Source organism: Heptranchias perlo, chromosome 13, assembly GCF_035084215.1.
Source record: "Heptranchias perlo isolate sHepPer1 chromosome 13, sHepPer1.hap1, whole genome shotgun sequence".
Lineage (NCBI taxonomy): Eukaryota > Metazoa > Chordata > Chondrichthyes > Hexanchiformes > Hexanchidae > Heptranchias > Heptranchias perlo.
Genome location: NC_090337.1, coordinates 16,713,547 through 16,738,175, shown reverse-complemented (window position 1 = coordinate 16,738,175; position 24,629 = coordinate 16,713,547). Strand labels below are relative to the sequence as shown.

General features: G+C 39.8%; 1 protein-coding gene and 1 long non-coding RNA gene across 4 annotated transcripts in view; one reads left to right on the top strand and one right to left on the bottom strand.

The window, feature by feature from the left end:
• u2surp (U2 snRNP-associated SURP domain containing) overlaps positions 1-18,298 on the top strand; it is a 59,449-nt gene extending 41,151 nt beyond the window's left edge. For all 3 annotated transcript variants that reach the window (XM_067995038.1, XM_067995039.1, XM_067995040.1), the window contains 10 exons: positions 6,229-6,363; positions 6,552-6,611; positions 10,187-10,346; positions 11,345-11,440; positions 11,794-11,860; positions 12,601-12,784; positions 12,895-13,005; positions 14,060-14,193; positions 15,861-16,025; positions 17,734-18,298. In XM_067995038.1, coding sequence (XP_067851139.1) covers positions 6,229-6,363; positions 6,552-6,611; positions 10,187-10,346; positions 11,345-11,440; positions 11,794-11,860; positions 12,601-12,784; positions 12,895-13,005; positions 14,060-14,193; positions 15,861-16,025; positions 17,734-17,872 — 1,251 coding nt within the window. In that variant the 3' untranslated portion in view covers positions 17,873-18,298. The remainder of the gene's footprint in view (positions 1-6,228; positions 6,364-6,551; positions 6,612-10,186; positions 10,347-11,344; positions 11,441-11,793; positions 11,861-12,600; positions 12,785-12,894; positions 13,006-14,059; positions 14,194-15,860; positions 16,026-17,733) is intronic.
• Positions 18,274-24,629, bottom strand: part of LOC137331318 (uncharacterized) — a 28,612-nt gene continuing 22,256 nt past the window's right edge. The window contains exon 3 of the long non-coding RNA XR_010965424.1: positions 18,274-18,732. This is a non-coding gene — a long non-coding RNA (uncharacterized lncRNA). The remainder of the gene's footprint in view (positions 18,733-24,629) is intronic.

Genomic DNA, 24,629 nt, shown 5'->3' with positions numbered 1-24,629 from the left:
TTGATATCACATGGAGTGAATCGAATTGGTTGAAGACTGGCTTCTGTGATGGTGGGGATTTCGGGAGGAGGCCGAGATGGATCATCCACTCGGCACTTCTGGCTGAAGATGGTTGCAAACGCTTCAGCCTTGTCTTTTGCAATCACGTGCTGGACTCCGCCATCATTGAAGATGGGGATGTTTGCAGAGCCTCCTCCTCCCGTTAGTTGTTTAATTGTCCACCACCATTCACGACTGGATGTGGCAGGACTGCAGAACTTTGATCTGATCCGTTGGTTGTGGAATCGCTTAGCTCTGTCCATAGCATGTTGCTTCTGCTGTTTAGCATGCATGTAGTCCTGAGTTGTAGCTTCACCAGGTTGGCACCTCATTTTTAGGTACGCCTGGTGCTGCTCCTGGCATGCTCTTCTACACTCCTCATTGAACCAGGGTTGATCCCCTGGCTTGTTGGTAATGGTCGAGTGAGGAATATGCCGGGCCATGAGGTTACAGATTGTGCTGGAATACAGTTCTGCTGCTGCTGATGGCCCACAGTGCCTCATGGATGCCCAGTTTTGAGCTGCTAGATCTGTTCTGAATCTATCCCATTTTGCACGGTGGTAGTGCCACATAACACGTTGGATGGTGTCCTCAGTGTGAAGACGGGACTTTGTCTTCACGAGGACTGTGCGGTGGTCACTCCTACCAATACTGTCATGGACAGATGCATTTGCGACAGGTAGATTGGTGAGGACGAGGTCAAGTAAGTTTTTCCCTCGTGTTGGTTCGCTCACCACATGTCGCAGGCCCAGTCTGGCAGCTATGTCCTTCAGGACTCGGCCAGCTTTGTCAGTTGTGGTGCTACCGAGCCACTCTTGGTGATGGACATTGAAGTCCCCCACCCAGAGTACATTCTGTGCCCTTGCTATACCCTCAGTGCTTCCTCCAAGTGGTGCTCAACATGGAGGAGGACTGATTCATCAGCTGAGGGAGGACGGTAGGTGGTAATCAGCAGGAGGTTTCCTTGCCCATGTTTGACCTGATGCCATGAGATTTCATGGGGTCCAGAGTCAATGTTGAGGACTCCCAGCGCCACTCCCTCCTGACTGTATATCACTGTACCGCCACCTCAGGGATAGTGATGGAAGAGTCTGGGACACTGGCTGAAAGGTATGATTCTGTGAGTATGGCTATGTCAGGCTGTTGCTTGACTAGTCTGTGGGACAACTCTCCCAATTTTGGCACAAGTCCCCAGATGTTAGCGAGGAGGACTTTGCAGGGTCGACTGGGCTTGGTTTGCCGTTGTTGTGTCCGGTGCCTAGTGGTCCGATGCCGGGTGGTCTGTCCGGTTTTATTCTTATTATGACTTTTTAAAGCGAGATTGTATAACTGAGTGGCTTGCTAGGCCATTTCAGAGGGCAATTAAGAATCAACCACATTGCTGTGGGTCTGGAGTCACATTTAGGCCAGACCGGATAAGGACGGCAGGTTTCCTTCCCTAAAGGACATTATTGAACCAGATGGGTCTTTACGACAATCCGGTAGTTTCATGGCTACCATTACTGATACTAGTATTTTAATTCCAGATTTTTATTTAATTAATTGAATTTAATTAAATTTAAATTCGCCAGCTGCCGTGGCGGGATTTGAACTCATGACTCTGGATTTTTAGCCCAGGCCTCTGGGCTAAAAATAACCACTATGCCTCTTTTTATAAAGACCTGGATCCGGTATGCTTTTTTAACTGCTTTCTCGACCTGCCCTGTCACCTTCCAACGATTTGTGCACATTTACCCCCAGATCTCTCTGTTCCTTTTAGAATTGTGCCCTCTAGTTTATATTGTCTATCCTCGTTCTTCCAACTGAAATGTATAACTTCGCATTTGTCTGCGTTAAATTCCAACTGCCACGTGTCCGCCCATTTCACCAGCCTGTCTATATCCTCTTGAAGTCTATCACTATCCTCCTCACTGTTCACTACCCTTCGAAGTTTTGTCATCTGCAAATTTTGAAATTGTACCCTGTACACCCAAGTCCAAGTCATTAATATATATCAAGAAAAGCAGCAATCCTAGTACCGATCCCTGGGGAACACCACTGTACACCTCCCTCCAGTCTGAAAAATATCCATTCACCACTACTCTGCTTCCTGTTACTTAGCCAATTTTGTATCCATGCTGCTACTGCCCCCTTTATTCCATGGGCTTCAATCTTGATGACAAGCCTATTATGCGGCACTTTATCAAAACTCTTTTGAAAATCCATATATACCACATCAACCGTATTGCGCTCTCTGTTACCTCATCAAAAAAACTCTCAAGTTAGTTAAACATGATTTGCCTTTAACAAATCCATGCTGGCTTTCCCGAATCAATCCACACTTGTCCAAGTGACTGCTAATTCTGTCCTGGATTATTATTACTAAAAGTTTCCTCACCACTGATGTTAAACTGACTGGCCTGTAGTTGCTGGCTTTATCCTTACACGCTTTTTTGAACAAGGGTGTAACATTTGCAATTCTCCAGTCCTCCGGCACCACCCCGTATCTAAGGACGCTTGGAAGATTATGGCCAGTACCTCCGCAATTTCCACTTACCTCCCTCAGCAACCTAGGATGCATCCCATTCGGACCGGGTGACTTATCTACTTTAAGTACAGCCAGCCTTTCTAGTACCTCTATCAATTTTTAGCCCACCCAGTGTCTCAATTACCTCTTCGCTTACTGTGACTTTGGCAGCATCTTCTTCCTTGGTAAAGACAGATGTAAAGTACTCATTTAGTACCTCGGCCATGCCCTCTGCTCCCTTATGTAGATCCCTGATTGGCCCTAACACTCCCTTTACTAGCCATTTACTGTTTACATGCCTGTAGAAAACTTTTGGATTCCCTTTTATGTTTGCCATCAGTCTATTCTCATACTCTGTTTTTGCCTCTTATTTCCTTTTTCACTTCCCCTCTGAACTTTCTATATTCAGACTGGTTCTCACTTGTGTTATCAACCTGACATCTGTTAAACGCCCCTTTTTTTCTGCTTCATCTTACTCTATCTCTCTTGTCATCTAGGGAGCTCTGTCTTTAGTTGCCCTACCTTTCTCCCGTGTGGATATATAACTAGACTAAACCTGCAACATCTCCTCCTGAAAGGCTGCCCATTGTTCAATTACAGTTTTGCGTGCCAATCTTTGATTCCAATTTACCCGGGCCAGATCTCTTCTCATCCCATTGAAATTGGCCCCCCAATTGAGTGTTTTTACTTTAGAATGGTCCATATGCTTTTCCATAGCTATTCTAAACCTTATGATACTGTGATCGCTGTTCCCTAAATGTTCTCCCACTGAGACTTGCTTCACTTGGCCTGCCTCATTCCCCAGAACCAGATCCAGCAATGCCTCCTTCCTCATTGGGCCGGAACTGGTCATTAAAGTTCTCCTGAACACACTTCAAAAATTCCACCCCCCTCTTTGCCCCTTATTACTATCCCAGTCTATATTAGGGTAGTTGAAGTCCCCCGTTCGCACAACTTTATGGCTTTTGCACCTCTCTGCAATTTTCCTGCAAATTTGCTCCTCTATCTCCTTCCCACTCGTTGGTGGCCTATAGTATACATCCAGTAGTGTAATGGCACCTCTCTTGTTTCTTAACTGTAACCAAGTAGATTCTGTCTTTGACCCCTCAAGGACATCCTCTCTCTCCAGCACTACAATATTCTCCTTAATCAATACTGCCACCGCCCCCCCCCCCCCCTTTCTTTCCTGAACACCTTGTATTCAGAAATATTTAGTACCCAATCCTGCCCATTTTTGAGCCCGGTCTCCATTATTGCCGCATCATATTCCCATGTGCCTAATTGAGCCTGTAGCGCTCCAACCTTGTTTACCATGCTTCGTGCGTTTACACACGTGCACTCTAAACCTATCTTTAGACTTTCTTGTACTCTTAGTCTGGTCCCACCTACTACCATACTATTTCTTGCTCTAGTGCTACCTTTCTTTCCCAATCATTTGTGCACCTTGCTTCTCCTTTCCAATGCTGCATCCTGGTGTTCATCCTGCTTGTTAATCTTTCCTAACTCCTTAAAATCTGCCCGCAGGACTTCATCCCTCTTTCTACCTATGTCGTTGATTCTGATATAGACCACGACCTCTGGCTGTTCAACCCCCCCCCCCCCCCCCCCCCGAATGTTCTGCAGTCTCTGTGACCTCCTTGACCCTGGCACCAGGGAGGTAACATCCCATCCTGGAATCACATCTGCTCTCCTAACTATAGAACCCCTATCACTATTGCTTTCCGAACCCTCCCTCCCCTTTCTTTCTCTTTCTCCCCCCCCCCCCCACCGCTGTACAGCTGTGCCACCCCATGGTGCTGTGGTTGGCTTTGGCTGCACTCCCCAGAGGAATCCTCTCCCTCACCAGTATTCAGAACTGAATACAGGTTAGAGAGTGATACCCTCAGGGGACTCCTGCACTCCCTGGCTGGTCTTCCTTGTCTATCTGGCAGTCACCCAGTCCTGTTCTGCCTGCACTGTCCAGCTGTGGGGTGACCACCTCCAGAAACGTGCTGTCCACATAGTTCTCAGCCTCGCAGATGCACTGCAGTGACACCAGCTGCTGATCAAGCTCCGAAATCCGGAGCTCGAGCTCCTCCAGCTGACGACACTTCCTGCACCTGTGGTTGTCCAGGACACAGGAAGCATCCTGGAGTTCCCACATGGCACAGAATGTGTGTCGACGGGACTGACTTGCCTCTATTATATTAACTAAACTTAAGTCTTTAAGTTTATTTTTGTTAAGAAAACACTCACCAGCTACTCACCAATTAACTCCTTCCCTTGTGTTGACGTCACTTTTTAGATTTTTTTTTCACCCCTTGCCCTGACGCAGGCCTGCTTCCTGCTCTCTGGCTCCCCCACTCTCACTTCACCTCACCTCAGTTGGGTTATATAATTTATTTAGGCTACCAAATGGAGCATCATTACTACTTTGGGTCCTCCTTTTGGATGTTTTGTTTACTTTATTTCACAACAGTTAATTATGTATGTAGTTTAACTGTTTTTGATGCTGTATATTAAACTTTTCAACTTACTTTCTACTTGAAGTTGAAACTTTTTATCAACTTGGTCGTAAAATTTCATGTAAAATAAATTAAGATTGCTAATTAAATCTAATTTAATAATTGTATCATTTTTAGAATCAATTTTTGAGGTTCTGCCAGAACCCACTAAATCGTTAAATTATACGGAAGGGCAGTGTTTACGTAGCCAAGCTATTTTTGTTGACATCCATCATTTCCTGTTGTATTTAGGGACTTGCATCCAAGAGCGTGTAGCTAAACAATATAAACAGTCGCTAGATCTCCCCTGATGACTGGACAAGTTTATCCAATGAAGAGCAGTCATATAGACCTGGAAAGTCCCAGGTTTGGTCCTGACCTATGCTAAGTTAGATGACCTCAACCAAGTCTACAGTAGGGGCCCTACTATATGCCTCATCATCCTTGGGTTAGAGAGGGAAAAATCAGCCATGATTCCTGCTTCTGCTTGCTAACCAGTGGCCCGTACAGGAAAGTAAGGGTGTGTGAATGTAGAATGATATGTTAGGGCCCAATTATGATGTGCTCCATGATTAAATGGGCTACTGCTATGCTGATGATCCTGGTCAAGGCTTATGCATGAATAAAGCTCACTTGAATGAGGTACTGAAGAGTGACCAGTGCTTGTGGAACTGTTCCCCACCAAAGGAATTCAATTTGGGCAAATGAATGATCATGGGGACCTCCTGAAGGTTTTAAGAATGAGCCAAAGCTGATTTGCGTATCTTAATTGTGCATAACACTGAGGACGTTAACACCGTACTGGAGAGGGCAGAGAAACAAAAAAGAAGCATGCTGGTACTGAACAGAGAGAAAAAAAATCAGCAAAAGGAAATGAAAAGATGCAGCAAATTAGGATGAAGAGAACATGCCAACAGACAAAATGAACAAGAAAAATGTAAATAGAAACAAAAGTGGAAGTCCTAATCTTTTTTGAATGGAGAAGAGGAAAAGTAAATACAAAAAGTGGGGGGTGTAAATGTAGGAAATGGCTTTTTTAAAAAAAGGCTATATTCCTGTAACAGTATAGGCTACAGAAAGCCTGACAATTTTACAAATCTGTAAATTTTATTCATTTCGTTAAACTGGCTGAAGAGAAGGCAGTTAGATGCTCTGACTTGATGTTAGTAATATGTTGAAGTTTTCTAATTTATTTTACAGCAAAGAGTGATGGGTTGCTTTAGAGCATGGGAAGATTGGACGGTTTACCCTGATCCATTCCTCATTAAACTCCAAAATATCTTTCTTGGACTTGTAGATCTTGAGGAAGAAAGTAAAGAAGTCTGCAAACCCCAGGTATTTATGTATGATAAATGCAATCTTTTTTCTCTTTTTAAAAAAATATATATATATTGATTGTGTGTGTCTGCAGTTTGCTTTTTCATGAACTAGCTTGTTCATGAGCAGGACTTGTATTAAAATATGTAGATGTTTTTTGACAAAGTTCATCATTTCTGTTGACCCCATTCCTCATTAATCTCTAGAATATCTACCTTGGACTTGTGGATGTTGGTGAAGAAATCAAAGAAGTTTCTAAACGACAGGTAGCTAACTACGTGGTGAACTTAATCCATGTATTTTATCTATGCTTTGTTTTTCTAAAGTTTTTATGTGCCGGTGACTATTATATTTCACAAGTACATTTTTGGAATTTTAATTCCAAATTAAAATTCCAAAGCTCATTCGCTTGATTTTTTTTGAGACTTTCTGGCCCCATGTGTTGTAATTTATGCCTCTATATCTTTGAATAGAATGTGTTGAAATGAAAAATAAGCACGTCCAGATTAAGATTTATATTTGAGCTGTCCACTCACTTTTTCATTATGCAGTAATGCAGAATTAAAATTAAGATGCATGTTCAGTTAAGAATTTATTCATTGAAGAAGTGCAGCTGTTTTATATCTTTGAAATTACCAATCTTAATGTGCAGGAATTCTGGGAAAATACATGTGCTTGGTAATGATTTCAGCTGTTACATCACAGCCATCATTAGGGGAAGTAGTTTACATATTTTGTGGTTATGCAGCTTGAGTTGAATGTGGATCAGGGAATACTTAGCATTTAAGCAATCTCTGTTGAAGTGATTCAAGTGTTCAACTGCAATTCCATAATTCACCAATCTACACTATTTAGGCTTTTTCCAATTTTTTTCATGCTCATTCAGAGTGTCATTGTTGGGTAAAGATTTTAGGTGCTCTTTGGGAATATGCAATCCAGCTCAAGGATAACATGCGTAAATACGTAGTAAGACTCTATTAGGGCATATGATTGAGCCAGATTCAACACTAATCACATTTGCAGCAGTCATCTATGTGGTCACTCAGATTGCCAAGTTTATACTGAATTGTGAGCTCCTTTGTTTTGGAGGCCTACCTGACAAATCCATTTGTCATATTGAAATTGAAGTGCGAATGGTGTTGGATGTTGCTGTGAATGACCAAAAGATACATGTGACATTACAGTAAAACTGTAAAATTATTTCTTGGCTGATCAATTTTAATTGCTTTATTGAAAACTGTAATTTTCATGGTGTTTACATTGTTTTATTTCAGATTTTTCGTTTCATACATTTTAGTCTAAGTTAAGTATCCATTGCTATTCTTTCCTGGTGATTCACTAATCATATAGCCACTTATAGAGAAATCTACTGCTGTTACTTAATTGATATTAGGTGTTCTCAACACAGCCAGTCAGGTCAAGAGGACTAAGTCCTTTACTTTTACACTTTGTAAGTTTTAAATATACATCTCTGGTCAAAATTTCAAACTGGTTTAGTAAATGTGGCAATTGTTCATCAGATGACTGTTGTATTTGGCAATCGCAGCTTTAGACTTTTAGTTGCCAACACTTACTTGGCTTCTGACCAACCATTTTTGTTGCTAGAAACTGAGCTGTCACTACCCAAACTCATTTTAGGTAGAACCTTTACAGTGGTAGAAAGATTGATCTTTTGCTTGAACAGCCTAAGCTGGATTTGTGCCTCATTTGAAGGGACATAGTGGTTAACCCATGCCTGCTTAGTGTCCTTTCTATTTCCCCAGCAGAATGAGACGAACAGCACAAAATACTAAATGGTTTTGTTTTTTATTTCTGCATTTACACTTGTATCTCTGAACTATAATATGGTGTGTTTCCTGCCTCGGGTTAATTTTTTTCATTCATTCTCTGGTTGAGGGCAAGGCCGACATACTGCTCATCCCTAGATGCCTTGAGAAGGTGATGATGGTCCTTCTTGAACCACTGCAGTATTTGCTATTCTTTGTAATGGTTTGATACAATTGAATAGCTTGGCAGGCAGAATGTAGTTAGGATTCAACTACGGTGGTGGTGGACTGGAGTCAAATATAGACCAGACAGGGTACAGACGGTAGGTTTTCTTCCCTAAAGGACATTATTGAATCAGTGGAGTTTTTAACGACAAGCCAACGGCTTCATGGTCATTTTACTGACTAGTCCTTTAAACAATTTCCACAATTTAAAAAAATAAAACGCTATATTTAAATTCTCAAACTGCTACGGTGGGATTTTAACACTTATCCTCTGGATTACTGGCAACACAATCACTACACTACTGTACCTGATTTGAAGTTTTGTTTGTAGATGGGTATTCCATCAGTCCAAGCTAATGAAGTATGTAAATAGGCAGTAAAAATACAGACTGCTGCACAAATAAACAGATTTTTTTTCAAGTGAGTTGTGTCTATAAATAGAAAGGAAAGTTTTGGACTCGTGAAATTTGAGTGGGTTGTGTGATTTAAATATTCAGTTAAATGGGAGCTGCTGCTTGAAAATGTTGATCAGAAGCACACACTCATTTCCTTATTGCAGCAATGCCAATCCATCTAAATTATTGAAGGTTTTTTGTCTGGTGCATCTCAGATATGTTGGACATGGGAAAGTGTTTGATGTGTTCTTATGACAAACTGGAATCAGCCAAGTGCTAGCTTGGCTCAGTTGGCAGCACAGAAGGTTGAGGACATAAACTAGGCAATCACGTTGGTGTAGTACTGAGGGAATTTTGCATTGTTGGAGCTGCTGCCTTTCATATAAGAGATGAAGTGAAGCCTTGTCTGTCAGTTCTTGTGGTTCAGGTTGATTTAAAAGATCCCACGCCACTATTTGGAAAAAGACTGCAAAGTTCTGCTGATATTCTGGCCATCATCCCTTTACCAACACCATCAAAAACAAACTCACGAGACATTCGTTTCATTTGATGTTTGTGGGCCTTGCAGTGTGCATATTGGCTGCGAAGTTTCCATACATAGCAATAGTGACTGCACTTCAAAGGTAATTCATTGGATGTGATGTGATTTGAGATATCCTGAGGAAGCAATAAAGTGCTGCATAAATGCAAGTTATTTTTCTTGCACACGTTGCTCTTCACTATGTTTCTCAACAAAAAAAATCCCTATCACCCCCTGAGTTTTTTTTAAGTCCTTTTGGTGGCCCTCTTTTTTGTTTAACTACTCTGTTCTATGCTCCAAAAAATACAATTTTAACAAATACATCTCACCTGAAAGTATCTCCCGACAGCATTCTCTTATGGAGGCTTTCCCCTTCTGAAACCTTCTACTCCAATCTTGGAATTTTAACTTTCAGCCAAACTGGGTCACAATGTATTCTGTGCCGTTACAATTAAAGGGATCAGTACCTCTCAGTTGCAGACTTCCACAGTCATGGTGCTTCCCAACCTTCTGCAAGGGTGGCCTCCATTATCTGAGCAACACCATGAGATCTATTAGTGTGTGTTATTTCTAAGTAAGCACTGAGTTAGTACATACATTCTATAAAGGATGCTGTGGAGGAAATTGCAAATTGAAATCAATCTTGTAACTTCTGATATTCACACATCATTCTTACAAATCATGATATCTGAATCTTTCAATTAGATTACAGCTGAATGTTACTTGGCACATTTTGAGACTGTGTTCCTGGGTGGTTGATTCTTTTTTCAAATCTTTCTCTGTGCCTCCGAAAGAAGAGTTAGTGCACAGTTACAGAAAGCAAAGTTTAAAAAAAAATTAAGTTTAATTTTGCTGCAATGTACAAGATATTAGTACAGTTCAATGTGTAATGACTGAAGTAGTTATGGTAATAATGTGGGTTATATGTTTCATAGCCAGAGTCTGAAGAACTAGATGGAGCACCTGTTGAGGACGAACTTGATGGTGCACCATTGGAGGATGTAGATGGAGTTCCAATTGATCTAAGCACTGGTCTAGATGATCTTGATGGTGTTCCTATGAAGGTGCTAGATGATGACCTTGATGGTATTCCCAGTAAGTGGTTTTAGTTTCAGATGCTGCTTGATTCACACATGTGTAACAGTTCATGCTATACAATTCAGTTACCTTGGCTGTACTTTATATGTCTCATATTGGTATAGATTGCTTTTAAAGTACTTGTGAGATAGAAGGAGGAGGGCGCAGTAACTTTGAAATTGCAGCAGATGGGTTTTTTTCTGTGATTCCAAGATCTTGGCCGTGCCATTGTGAAGAGGTACCAACTGGACATAAGCCACTCCTCCATGGGCAGGATAGGAACGGGAGTAGGCCATTTAACCCCTCGAGCCTGTTCCGCCATTCAGTGAGATCATGGCTGACCTGTGATGTAACTCCATGTACTTGCCTTAGCCCCATAATCCCCTGATACCTTTGGTTAACAAAAATCTATCAATCTCAGATTTAAAATTAACAATTGAGCTAGCATCAACTGCAGTTTGCGGAAGAAGTTCCAAACTTCTATCACCCTCTGCGTATAGAAGTGTTTCCTAACTTCACTCCTGAAAGTCCTGGCTCTGATTTTTTTTTTAGGCTATGTCCCCTAATCCTAGATCAGCAGTAATAGTTTCTCTCTCTGCCCTATAAGATGGGGGGAAAGAATCTTGCCAGTCACCCCATATAGCTCTCGCCATGGCTGCAGGTTGAGGTCTGGAGCAGGTTCCCTGCCTTCCCTTGGCTGGGAATTTTGAGAGCTGGGAAAGGGTTGAAGTTTTCTACCTTGTGTTTTCATAAATACTTAATTGTGAACTAATATAAATTCTATTACAAATATCATGTGGGCTATCCTTCCCTACATTGGGAAGGATGGTTGACAAACATCCAAGTTTCCAAATTAACTGTAACTTAAATTCTGATAAACTTGTGATTTGCATCAGTTTTAATCCTCTGGGGGAAGAGCGAAGCAAAAAACTCCCATTACTCAAGTGTATGTTAATTTAAAAAGTTTCTAATCTAATATTGGGATTTGGGTGACCAAATTAACTTTTTTTTGTCAGTTGATGGCATTGAAGATTCCAAGAAGTTTCAGTCAGTTTTTAAAGTTGCTCCATCAAAATGGGAAGCAGTAGATGAAGCAGAATTAGAATCTCAAGGTAAGCTGAAAATAAGTTACTAGATGTCAATTGAAGTGTGTTTCTACTGTACACATGGCTCGATTATAGATATTATACAGCAGTAAGCCAGATTATAAACCTCTGGCTCAAATTGTAATGCTGAGCTTCTACTAGTTTTGGCATAAACAGGCTATAACTTATCAGCTTCTATCAGGCAAACTGAATTTATCTAAAGACTTCTGAATTCTGTAATTCAAAATAAGCTCATCAAATTTTATGCTAATCGTCTAATGCTTTTGGCAGCTGTTTTCACATATTAAACTCTAATACTTTAATGAAGTGGATCTATTGATGGTTATTGCACTGAGTAACACAGCATACTTTTCTTGCAGCTGTTACAACATCAAAATGGGAGCTTTTTGACCAACCTACTGAATCGGAAGAGGATGAACAACCAGCGTATGTTGATATTCTGACTTGCTATAATAATACAGGATGCACAATAAGGGACAGTAAAATTTTATTTCAGAAATTAGGAAGTAATTAAGTCATGAATGATTCATGAACACCTCATTAGTGGAACAAACTAAAATTGCACTAAAATAAAAACAAAATGCTGGAAAAGTTCAGCAAGTCAGGCAGCATCTGTTGAGAAAGAAACAGAATTAACGTTTCAGGTCGAAGACCTTTCATCAGTGTTCTCTATTGTGTATTGTATTTATGCAGCAGATGTTAATGGTTTTGTTCACACTTAAACCAAAGGAAAAGTACATACACTTCAGATGCTTTGATACTTCCATTATGTCTTGAGCTGTTTGAACCCCAAGTATGATGACAAATGAGGCATGAAATTGTGAATGTTTTAGCCCTGTGACTAAAAAGTTCGTCAGCGTTGTCGTTTGCCTCTACAGAAAGATATGCTGCTTGCTATCTCTACATACTGTTGTACAACTGTAATAAAGAATCTGAATACAGTGGATTTACACCATTAATCAGAGTGCAAACTTGTTTCAATCACTGTTTTTGCAACATGTTAGTGTCAATCAAAATTGATTTACTTCTTCACCAGTTATATAAATGACAGGAATTTTTGAGATTCCTGGTGACCTTATTGGAATTTAAAGCACATTCTTGTTTTACAGTGACTAGAGATTTATTTTTGACTACTGTTAGAATATGAAATCGTTTGTGATTGACAGGGACAGTACATTAAAGGAAAGCGATGATGAAGATGATGATGATGATATTGACGATCAAATGCCGAGGTCAGAGGAGCTGCTGTATTTTTCTAACCCAATGAAAGAAGAAACAATGGAACCCAAACCCATTCTGAAGTATTCAGAAATGTCTGAAGAAAAGCGAGCAAAGCTTCGAGAAATCGAGGTACAGTGATTCCCAGTGTTATAACAGTCTGTTTTCGGCCAGTTCCTTTTTGGCTGTTTTTTAATTGTAAATGTACTTGTATCTGAAAATAAACTTGACCTTTCTTTTAGCTTAAGGTAATGAAGTTCCAGGATGAGTTAGAATCTGGAAAAAGGCCTAAAAAGGCAGGTCAGACCATGCAAGAGCAAGTGGAACATTATAGAGACAAACTGCTTCAGAGGGTGAGTGCAGCATATTCTGATTAACTTGTGCTGAATAGATACTGTTCCTTACTGCTTCACTTGATTGAATTTGATTTATCTTGCTCATAAGACTGTTATTAAACTAATGAGTGTAATTATAAATGAAGGTAGTGAGGTTGCCAGTTTGCTGATATTCTGACATCTGTAAAGATCATTTCATGTGCTGATTTATTTATCTTTTAATATCAGTAAACAATTTGAAAATGCTCAAATTGACTCTGGTACACAGTAAAAATGTAACTCAGGTCCAGAAAATAACTTCTATTAGCTGATTTGATTACAGCCTTGGTCTAGTGTTTTTCATTCAACAAAACTGCGGTTGGCACAGCATAAATGGAGCTCTGCACACCAGAGAGCATGATTCGAGGTGTTGCCACTCCCCTCCTCCCTGGCCATACGTGGAATTCCATGTCCCAGGGAGGGAGGGGAGAGCGGGAATTGTTGCGCATCATTTTCCATACCTGTAACTGATCAGCTGTAGAGTAGCCTTGATGGAAGCAAGTTGCATGATCAGGTGCCCTGATCTACCGTACCCATATTACATTCCACAGATGCCTTCCGATACCTCATTCAAATGGCCATTATTCATGAGTAAACTTTGCACATGTCAGCAGGTGATTTTATCATAGCAAAGCCTGATCATTTCTTCATCCAAAGTCTATATATGCCCCGTCCTAGCAGCACTGTACAGAACAATCAGGAGAAGGAAACCCTGGATGACATTTTTTCTCTGCTTAATTCCAATTTTAGCATCCCTACCATTGACCTAGCTGAGATCTGCACAGATTGGGGATCTTTTTCTATGTGGCTCAGCTGCTTGCTGGATAAACTTGCTGAGTAATTGGGGAGATCTTTGCTTACTTAACTACCTTGTTGTTTGAACTTTTATGTGAACTAGTTGATGTTTTAATAGTAAATCTGCAACTAGTTAAATTCAAAGTATGTTTTAACCATTTGCTTTATTTTTGTGGGTGACTACCTTGTACTTTAATGTTGTGACCTAAACATCACCTGTATTTTATTTTACATTTAGGAGAAGGAGAAAGAACTGGAAAGGGAAAGGGAGCGAGACAAAAAGGACAAAGAGAAAGATGTGATTAAATCAGAGTTCCGTGTAAAAGATAGGAAAGAGAAAGAGAGCTCATCCTCCCCTTCGAGCAAAGAGAGGTATTGTTTGTGTCTGGCTTGCAGTTTCAAGCATCTTAAATTCTGCTTATCTAGCATTCACCCCATTTAAATTTGTTTTTCCTTTTGTTCTTGGAATGTGGGCAGTGCTGGCAAGGCTGCATTTATTGCCCATCCTTTTTTCTGGAGACATCTGTGGTGGGCCACTGCCATGAAGTTTTGTATTCCTTATAGTTATGGGGGTTTTATGAATAAGATATGAAATGTATTTGTAAGAGGATGCTTTCAATGTGAGTATGATGTTCTTGCACTGAGTGGAGCCAACCACTCACTTGTGTGTTAAATCTGGTTAACTTTACAGGTTTTGTAATTATGGTTTCACATTACTAGCCACAAAGTATATTCTTCAAACAATAAATGATAAAACTAACACTTTAAGTACCCTTTTAGATATATATTTGAGGTCTAAACCTCATGGAATTCGAGTTAGAGCAGCAATTAATGCTTCTGAGATTTGTCAAAACGTTGATGCAATTGAAATGATAGTTGGGGTGTGTGTTACTTTTTCTCTGACATTTTCTTCTGGAGTAACAAAAAGGCAGAACTTTTTTTGGTAGGGGGGGAAGGAAAGTTGTATTTTTTTGGAAATTGCACACTGCTGTTTGTATGTGGAGATTGAGAAATGGAAGAGCATGGTACATCACTCCAGTAGTTTTGAAACTTTTCTGTGTAGGATACACCCAACAAATATTGACAGCCTCCTGGGCACTCCCAGTCCTAACTTTTGAAATGCTGTCAGTTACCCAGAGGAAAATAGAGCTACCATTGCAGAAAATATGTCTTATTAATGTAATGGGAACAAAAATAATTAGCCAATAAGTCTTAACAAATACAGAAAAATTCCGAAATCTGATCTTCGGATTTCCCTCGAATCCTCTTGTGGATCCCTCCAACGTTCAGGAAGCCCTGTTTGAATAGCTATGAAATAACTTTTAGGTATGAGCTTCCTCATTCGCTGAGTTGCAATTTGCATCTGACTTCATATAAATAGAACTAATAGGTTTAAAAGCTGACAGTGTGCCGTATTCATGAAATGACCATGCAGTTTAAATTGCTGTCTCCTCTGTTCAACCAAATCCAGAAGATGTTCAAAATTACGTTCCATATATAGTCCAATGGTGGGGGGGGGTGGTCACTGGATGTTAAGGAAGGTCTTAAAGGGGTAGCTTCCCTAGATGATTTACAAGTATTGAGGGTTATCTTGTACTGAGATTACTTCATTGAGAAAATGAGAAAGATTGAAGTGTGTTGAATAAACTGCCATTCAGTGCAACAGACAAGTTAAGCTAAAGCATCAAACACTAGGATACATCCTAGATATTTGAATGGTGAGTATTCATCATAGAGTGGATTATGCATCTTCTGTAGAAGCAATGAGCTGCTTCTCACATTTATTATATTTGATGCGATATATTTCCCGTACATGTGAATGACCAGTCCCCTGCTCAGATGAGCCTCATTTGAAGTAGCAATCCTGAAATACTATCACACTTTTATTTCTAGTATCTATATGTTTTACTGTTTGTTGCTGAATTGGGGTTGCTGCTGTTTTGACGTGTTCCTCTGGCATAGAAAGTAAGAATGTGAAATGCTGAAGCCTGGACGGCTGATTCCCGTTCTAGTTGTGTAATATGGTGATGTTTTGATAGGAAGAGGAAACACAGTGCATCCGTCAGTCCAACTCGTATTGCCAGGCGTGTGAAGTCGCCATCACCACGTTCAGAACGGTCAGATAGATCACGTACCAAAGACAGTCCCCACACCAGGTCGTCACATAAAGACACACCTAGAGATACAAATAAGAAGTCCAAAAGGTATGTCATATAGTGGAGCCCACATATTGTGATGTTTTGTATTTCCTCTTATGTATGTTCATGGAAGTGTGGCATGTTGGAACTGGGAATGGATTAACTTTTCTACTTTCTATAACGCACCGATATCGCAGATAAAGACTGCTTCTCCCCTGTGAGCCACTGTTGAATATAATTGGCCCTTTCTGACCTGGAACTTGTCAAAGGAGGGCCTCAATGTGACCAATTCATTCTTTGTTCTGCATCTTTAACTTAAACTGACACCAAAAGCCATTTTTTTCCCCAAAAAATGTCACTCCTACTATCAAAGTGGATGATGAAAGGCAGAAATGGGAGAATGTAAGTAAGGGATTTTAGAGAACAAGAATGCAAGAGAGTTTTAGATTGGGTATAAAGTACAGTTAAGTTTAATTACATTGAACAGAGAATGAGAGAAAGGACAATAAGTGGAACAGAATTATTATTAAAATTGGGTGATCTTTTGTCATTAATGGTTAACATCACAGTAATCTATTGCGGTTTGAGTAACCTTGTTATTGGAATAGGATTTCACTGTCAGAGTTGAGAACTTACAAAATTGGTTGGCATGGGACAATGGTCATTTCCCCAGCCTGCTGGTAGGCTTGAGGGTTAGTAAACCTAATGTCCTAGTGTTAGCTTGATTTTCTTTGCTGTTGTGTATTTAACACTGCACCTTAGCGCACTTTTTTTTCTTTGCTCCCCATTTCACCTGAAGGTGTTAGGTCCTTGCTGGGCTATGGTTGCATGGTGCCTCAGCCTTGTGATGAGCCTTGATTGCAAGTGTGAGCAGACTGTTCTACCATCAGAGCATCACACTGAACCTGATCCTGTCCCAATGCATGCTTTCAGCAGGGTAATGGAGGGCACTGAGGAGGAGGATTTTGTTCTCTAACCTGTGGCATTAAGGTCAATTGTAGCATCTATGCTGATACTTTAGCTGAGATCATTTAAGTGCAGAGCAGGGATTGAACTTGGGACTTTTCTGATTTTGTATGGCTGCTACTCACTGGATTGGGTGATCTGGTAATTCTATATTTACATGAAACATTTGCCTAAGTGGGATTAGATCTTAGACCTGATCTTAAGTGTTCCCTAGAGAATATCTCAGACCTATTACTGATAAATAACATCCATTTAAGCATTGTGCCACATCAATATTGTCTACTTCTGTAAATGTTTATATTCTTTTTAAAGTGTATTGTCATTTTGTGGTCCACTCATCTGATATTTGTGCACATTAAGATGTTTGATTTTTCATTTTTAATTGTACTAGTAGCTTTCAGCTTATTGAGCTTGCTGCATTAAAAGTAGTTTGCTCTGCCTCCCCACCCCCCCCCCCTCCTTTTTAAGGCTCTGCTTAAAACCCATCACTTTAAGCAAGCTTTTAGTCACCCGTCCTAACATTTCCTCCTTAGTCAGTTGTTTGATTAATGTAGAAAATCAGCATAGAAGCATAAAGATTACATAAATGAAAGTTGTTGGACTGAAAAACTCTACTGTAGCTTTGTGAAACCTTTTGTATGTCTCAAATTCATGTGCTCAGCTCCTAATCTGTAGTATTTTGGCATCCTTGTGTATAATGTGTACTTTTTAAACAAAAATTGAGTGACCACTCCAGTTAAATTGTGGCAGAATGTGTTTTGATTAGTCAGTGATAGACTTTTTTTTTCAAAAATATTTTTTTATGCAGGTCCCGATCTGGCTCAAGAACGCCGAAAAGGTCCAAAAGATCTCGTTCTAGGACACCCAGAAAATCTTCCAAAAAATCTAGATCCCAGTCCAGATCTCCACATCGATCACACAAGAAATCCAAGAAGAGCAAACACTAGTGAACTGTCCATAACCTTTTTCTGTAATTTTAGTTTTGTCCTGTGCCTGAAACAAACTGTTGAGGAATATCATTCCTGGCTTTTTTTGAATGCACATATGTTCATTATGAATATTCAACTCCAGTCAATCTGTGTGCTTTTTTGTATATGAAAGAATTTGACTTCTATAGTGCTATGGCTTCATCATCCCTTAAACCTGTTTGTAGATTGTGTAAAAACAGACCCCTTTATGTTAGATTTCTCATGAGGAATCTTGTATGTCTCTTCCACCAGCGGTAGCAGTGTTGTGTTTGCAGAGGTGTATGAGGAAGCCTGAAGCAGAAGTGTTATCCTTTTGTAATTTTTAACATTCAATGAGAGTTGAATAAAAATCAGTACAGAAAGTTACATAATTTCTTGTTTTATAATAAAGTAAATGCAATAATGTTTGAGCTATTCAACTGTTAATATTTTAAAGTGTAACTTCCTTGGGCATTACACCATGCAGCAGAATTTGTTCATATAGCAGTGGCCTGGAACAGATATTTTTCTTGTTTCCTCATCTATGCATTTTAAAACTGCACATAAACCTGCAATCTTGTGTTGCTTACAGAACCTAATAAATGTTAGAGCTACATTTTGGCTATAATAGCCAACCTATCTAAGCTGAGTATTTAGTCTGAATTATAACTGCAACATCTCGTAAAATACCATGGCTTTTTACATGTTTTTTTCCATTTTACACAAGTCACTTGTGGTTAGGATGGCCAAGTGTGCAGACGCAGTCAGTGGCATTGCTTCTGAAGCTGTGTTTGAGCAGTATGGCAAGAGATTCCAAAACTTCAGGATGAGTGAAAAGAAAAAGACTGAATGCTGAAAGTCTGAAATGGAAGCAGAAACCGTGAGAAATACACAGAAAAGACCATCAGCATCTGAGCAGCTCTGACAAAGATTCTGTATCCAAAACCTGTCGTTTTTTCCCTTTTAAGATGCTGACAAAATTGTTTTTCTATTTTTTTTGTTTTTACTTTTACTTTAGTATGGATTCTTAAGAATTTTGACTATTTTAAATCAGTTTAGGCAATGTGCTGTCCTTTTTAAGATTCATTTTCTTTTCAAAAATCACCATATAAGCTTTTCTAGCACCAGAGCTTTTTAATTTCTTTAAATTTGACCTGTGTAAAAGATGCAAATACTTGCATTGATGTAGCATCTTACCATGTCAAAATCTGTCCAAGCATTTTGCACAGCGAAGTTACTTTTTTTTGAATTGCAGTGACGTAAGTGGGCCACATTCTGAATACAATTACCTAATTGGATCTAGCCCAATACATCTGATATCTGTGGTGTTGACCCCTTGTATCTACATTCCAACTTCAATTTATATGTACTAATGTATCCTCGTGTTTTCATTGTTGCCAACTTCCAATACCACGCCCACCCCTTTCATAGTGCAGATAAACAGAATCCTGGTGGACTTATAAGCACAGGACCCAAGTAATGGAAAATATGAGTGGGTAATAAAAATGTAGAATTACTTGTGCTTCAGCTTAATTAATTCTATTGCAGCTTAGTCCGTTGCCACTTAAACTACAGCAATGGAGAGAAAATTTGTGGTAGATGATCTCCAAATATTAAGGTTTCCAAACATTTTTTTATGTGGTTAGTGACCTTGGCTTTGGAAACGAACATCATAAGCCTGCATTGCAGGGTTCTGATTGATGCAATTATTTGTAGTTAGTCAGCTACTTCAGAATGTGTTTGCTTGCTAATATGAACGGCAGCTGTATCAAAATGCAGTTTTTACTTTGGGTTTAGATATTTTGATCCCATTTGAAAATCTGCATATGTCAGGAGAAAGCAGGCGACCTGCTTTTGTCCCCAGATTTTTGTCTGTGACTCTTCTAGCCAGCCACCAGGCGGTGCATAAATGTAGCCTGTGATAACTGACTTACTATGGGGAAGCTTTTGGCCGTGGCACAGCTCAGATCAGCTAATTGAGATTTGTAGTCACACACCAGCATCCTACCATTCTGTTGCACCAGTATAAATCAGAGTTACATTCTTTTTTTAATCATATGAGTTTAAAGTAATTAAACTTAGCAAATGTGTTCAGTTACAATATTTAAATAAGATAGTTTTCCTGTTAAAGGTGATGCAGTTTCTTCAATGTTCATGGACTGGGTGCCTGAAGGTGCAATGCTATGGGGGTGAAAGTTATCTTAATGAAAACAGACTTTTTAACCTCAGGCTTTGAAATGTGTAATTTATGAGAGTGCAGTTCTGTTAGAGGGCCAATAATTATGGAGAAAAATTAGCTTTTTTTGTTTCAGAATTTTACCCCCTGTACATTCATCTTGGTACTAAAACTGAGGCTGGTGCTCAAGTAGAGCCCCAGTACTACTGTCCCCTTTCATGCTTCCCATATGTGATGTTGGTCACAGTTGGAGAGTCTGCATCTTTTCCATGCTTCCAGTGGCTGCTGTTGGAATGTGAAAAATCAGGTTGTGGAGTTTACTTACTTTTAATATTTTGGTGCACAGTCAGCAATGGTGGGAGTACCTTTCACACACTGCTAATACCATACAATTGGTGTAAAATTGACCTTGTATAAAACCAGTCCCTGGGAGTTTAAAGTGCTAACCTGGAAAACGTAGTGTTATAATGAGATATACATAGTTTCTGTATTGGAGAATGAATCATAAACCATGCTTGTCTTAAGGTAAGATGTATGGTAGTCGGTTGGAAGGGGGGGGGGGGGGGGCGGTGCAGTGTACATTGGTGCTTTAAATCCAATAGGCCAATAACCTATTGGTACTGTGATGAATTAATCACATTACAGGTATGCCTCTTGTAGCAGATGGCACCATTTACCAATATGGATTGTAGTACTTTCTATCTGGATGCACCCTTTTTTGTTAGGATATGAAAGCTACATAGAAATAAACTTCCTAATATAACTGACTATGTAGTTATGTTAGTTTTGAATAGAACCACTACATCCTGTACTATCTACACAAGGACCATTTCCTAGTTTCACTCAAGTCAAAAACACTGCAGTTTGACCGAATATCTACTTTGTCCTACTCTCCTCGTTTGTTCCATATCCAAGTTAGATTTCCCTTTTTTTTTGTTTCTTCTGAAGGTGACTATTTGTACTAGAGTTAAGTTCCTTGCGCTTTGGCAACCTCTGGTAGCTCCAGTTGTGAGCCTTGATGGTGAGTGTTGGCAGTACTGGAAGGATTTTTTTAAAAAATGATTTTCAGTGGGGTTGCACAGAGTTGGAGGATATGCTACTCTACCAATCAAGGTCCATATGCCATGTAGCAGATAACAGTGTCTTGATCAAATTCCATGAATATTCTGCAAAAACTGTAAATGAGCGGTTTCTATCTTTTTCTATTTGACCCCAAGCAGAACTTCCGACCCCGCGTTCTCGATCATATTGCCTCCTTCCATCTTTGTAACATCGCCTACCTCAGCCCATCTGTTAGAGACCCTCATCTACTCTCTTGACTGACCTCCCATCCCTAACCCTCCATTTGCTTCAGTTGATCCAAATCTTCTGGTGTCCCCATCCTATCTTACCCATCCATTTCCTCCTCTTCTTGCTGATCTACATTCACTCTCCCACGCCTCATATTTAAAATTGTCATCCTTGTGCTTAAATCACCTCATTGCCTTGCCCCTTTCTATCACTGTAACCTTCTCCAGCCCTACAATCCTCTGAGAACTCTATATCCCTCCAGTTTTGGCCTCTTATGTGTCCCCAACTCTCTTCACCCCACCGTTGGTGGCTTTCAGCTGTCTAGACCCTAAACTGCTCTTTAAAGGCCCTCCTAATACCTTCTTTAGCTTGGTGTACATTTTTGCCTGCTTGCACTTCTGTGAAGCAACTTGGGACTTTTTTCTACATTAAAGATGCTATATAAATGCAAGTTGTATTTATAAAATATGTTCCTTTGTGTATAATTTTTTTTATCCCATACCCTTTTAAACCTGAAAATACACTCTGTACCCCTTGGAGTTACATATCTGGTATTAAACAGTACCCTTGGAGGGTTGGGTTGGGTTCAGCTGCACTGGGGAGAATCCTGCACTTTGTTAGCAGTGGGGATGGTCTTGGACTTTTTAATAGCACTGAGGGATGTTCCTGGGGTGGTAATTCTGAAGTATGGTACTGCTGCTGGGATGGTGATCCTGAAGTATGGTACTGGAATGTAGGGTTTGGCTCACTGGTGGATTCTTAGTGACTGTCAGCATTGAGGGAGGTATATGGATCCAACAACATTAGATTGGGCCATCAGATCTGGAAACCCCAATCATTCTCTGCACTGGTTTGCAACTGAGATCTATTCAAACATTAAATTTGGTGTTTTGTAATTTTTCTCTCCCTCACACACATGCATACACTTTTTAGTAATTAAAATGTTTACATTTTCTTAACAAGGTGATAATTAAAATCTGCTTTTGAAATTTATTTTTTTAAACTCAAATTAGGATGATGAAATTCTGAAGTTTATATTTATAATTCAAAGCCAAAACAAGCTGCAACAGATCTGGAATCAGTGTCATTCACTCACATACTTTGTCACCATTAACACTTTTGGGAGTGGCTGAGGCCTTCAAATAAAAACACTAGCAATAGCATTAAAAGATCAGACGGTTCAATAGCTAAATGAAATCATATGTGAAATATGTAATTTTTTATTTTGTGTAAAACCTTATTTTGGACAACAGAAATTTCAGTTACTGAGGAAAAAAATGGCAGACATTTTTTTCAAAAAGCATTTTGAGTGATTCAGTTGGTTCAGCAGCCAAGTGTGATAGTGAAATGTTTACATGCTGATGAAGGCTTTTACCATTCTATATGTTTATGTAGGAATTCTCATTCTAAGTGTTTACAGGGTGAGTTCCCATTAATGTGTTATTCAAAAGCTGTGACAAAGGAATATAACAATTGTGGACAGGAAGCGTGTGCCATAGCTCAAGACTTTTAATAATATATAGATGTATATTTAGGAATGTTACAAGGCAGTAATGTATTGGAGTTCATAGGATCTTAATAAATTGCACAAGCTTTACTATTACAGTTTGCTTTGTGATATTATTAGGCATCTATTATCCTATATATAATGTACTGCCGTGAGATTTAGAGGGAAACAAACTGGTTCACATTAAACTTAAGGTAATTTAGGAATGAATTCCCAAGACGTGGAGTTCAGGATTTTAAATAACATTGATGCATATTGGTTCAGCAATATGTGACAAATGGACAGAAAACTGCTGTGAGATCAGTGATTTTTGGAGCGATTAGATGGGACTGAGTGGACTGTTGTCGGATAGTTTAAGCAATCAATCATTGTACAGAAAAGTGGAAGGATACCCTGTGGAGATATCTTGGGAGGTTTGTACATTTCTACTGAATTTTTAACCAAGCTACTGTATTTGTATGCAGTACCTAGCCCTCTTCTAGGGTGCAAAGCAATTTGTAGGATGTAGTTCACAGGATTCAGCTGAATATTTTCAGCAGTAGATGAAGTCATTGAAAACATGATTATCATGAGGGGAAAAGTGTACACTTCAATTACGATTGATGAGCGGGAAGCTTGGGTCTCCTGTTGGCAAATGGTAAATTGACATCAGAAATAGTTAAAATAGGTGTGTTAGAGGCAAGAAAAATGACAAATGAAGGGGATCAGATTTGGTTAGGAAATGGGAGCTGGCTCACAATGAATTTAATGGCCTAGTCTTGCTTTTCCGCTGACTAGCGTAGTACTGAACCATATGGATTAGAAAGGTGTCAAGTTCACTCTTTGTTCTGTGCTGAGTTAGCTCAGTTGGCACTAAGGTCTGGATGTTGCAGTTAGCCTCACCGCACCTGGACTAAGGGAGGGGGAATCTAAGCAGGGTTTCCGCACCTAATTTCCATGCAGTGACTCCTACTGGTAAGTAACTTTGTGAATATAGGTTTATAACCAGGATTAGTCTGCCAACACTTGCTAGCTGGATTCACATGAAGAATGACCACCAGGATGAAGAACCAGAGGGTGGTTAGTGCCTGTGAAACTAACCCAGCAGAGAAGTGGGAGGAAAATTAGATGCCAATGGTGTGAAAAAGGGAAAAAAAGCATTAAATGCTCACTCTATTGCATTGTAGGTGTCTGTGAGGCAGTATTTTAACAACAACTTGCACAAATATCAGTGGAACTATTTCCTCTGGGGAGGAGTCTAGAGCAAGGGGGCACAACCTTAAAATTAGAGCCAGGCCGTTCAGGGTTGATGTCTGGAAGCACTTCTTCACACGAAGGGTAGTGGAAATCTGGAACGCTGTCCCCCAAAAAGATGTTGAGGCTGGGGGTCAATTGAAAATTTCAAAACTGAAATTGATAGACATTTGTTAGGCGAGGGTATTAAGGTTTACGGAACCAAGGCGGCTAGATGGAGCTAAGATACAGATCAGCCATGATCTAATTGAATGGTGGAACATGCTTGAGGGGCTCGATAGCCTTCTCCTGTTCCTATGTCACATTTCCTGCCCTGCAATTCCTACAAAAGTGTCATTGATGACACCATTTTGCAAATGGATGAACTAGAAATTGTCCTGCAATTGTCTCTCTGGAGATCACACTGTGTAAGAATTTGATGGCATAGTCTGCATTAATGAGGATTATTTGGACATTCTTAAAGAATATTTTGAAACTAGCAGGATTATACATGGGGACAAATACAAAAGCACAGAAGTACGCTAACAAATTCCTCACATTTGTTTTTATTG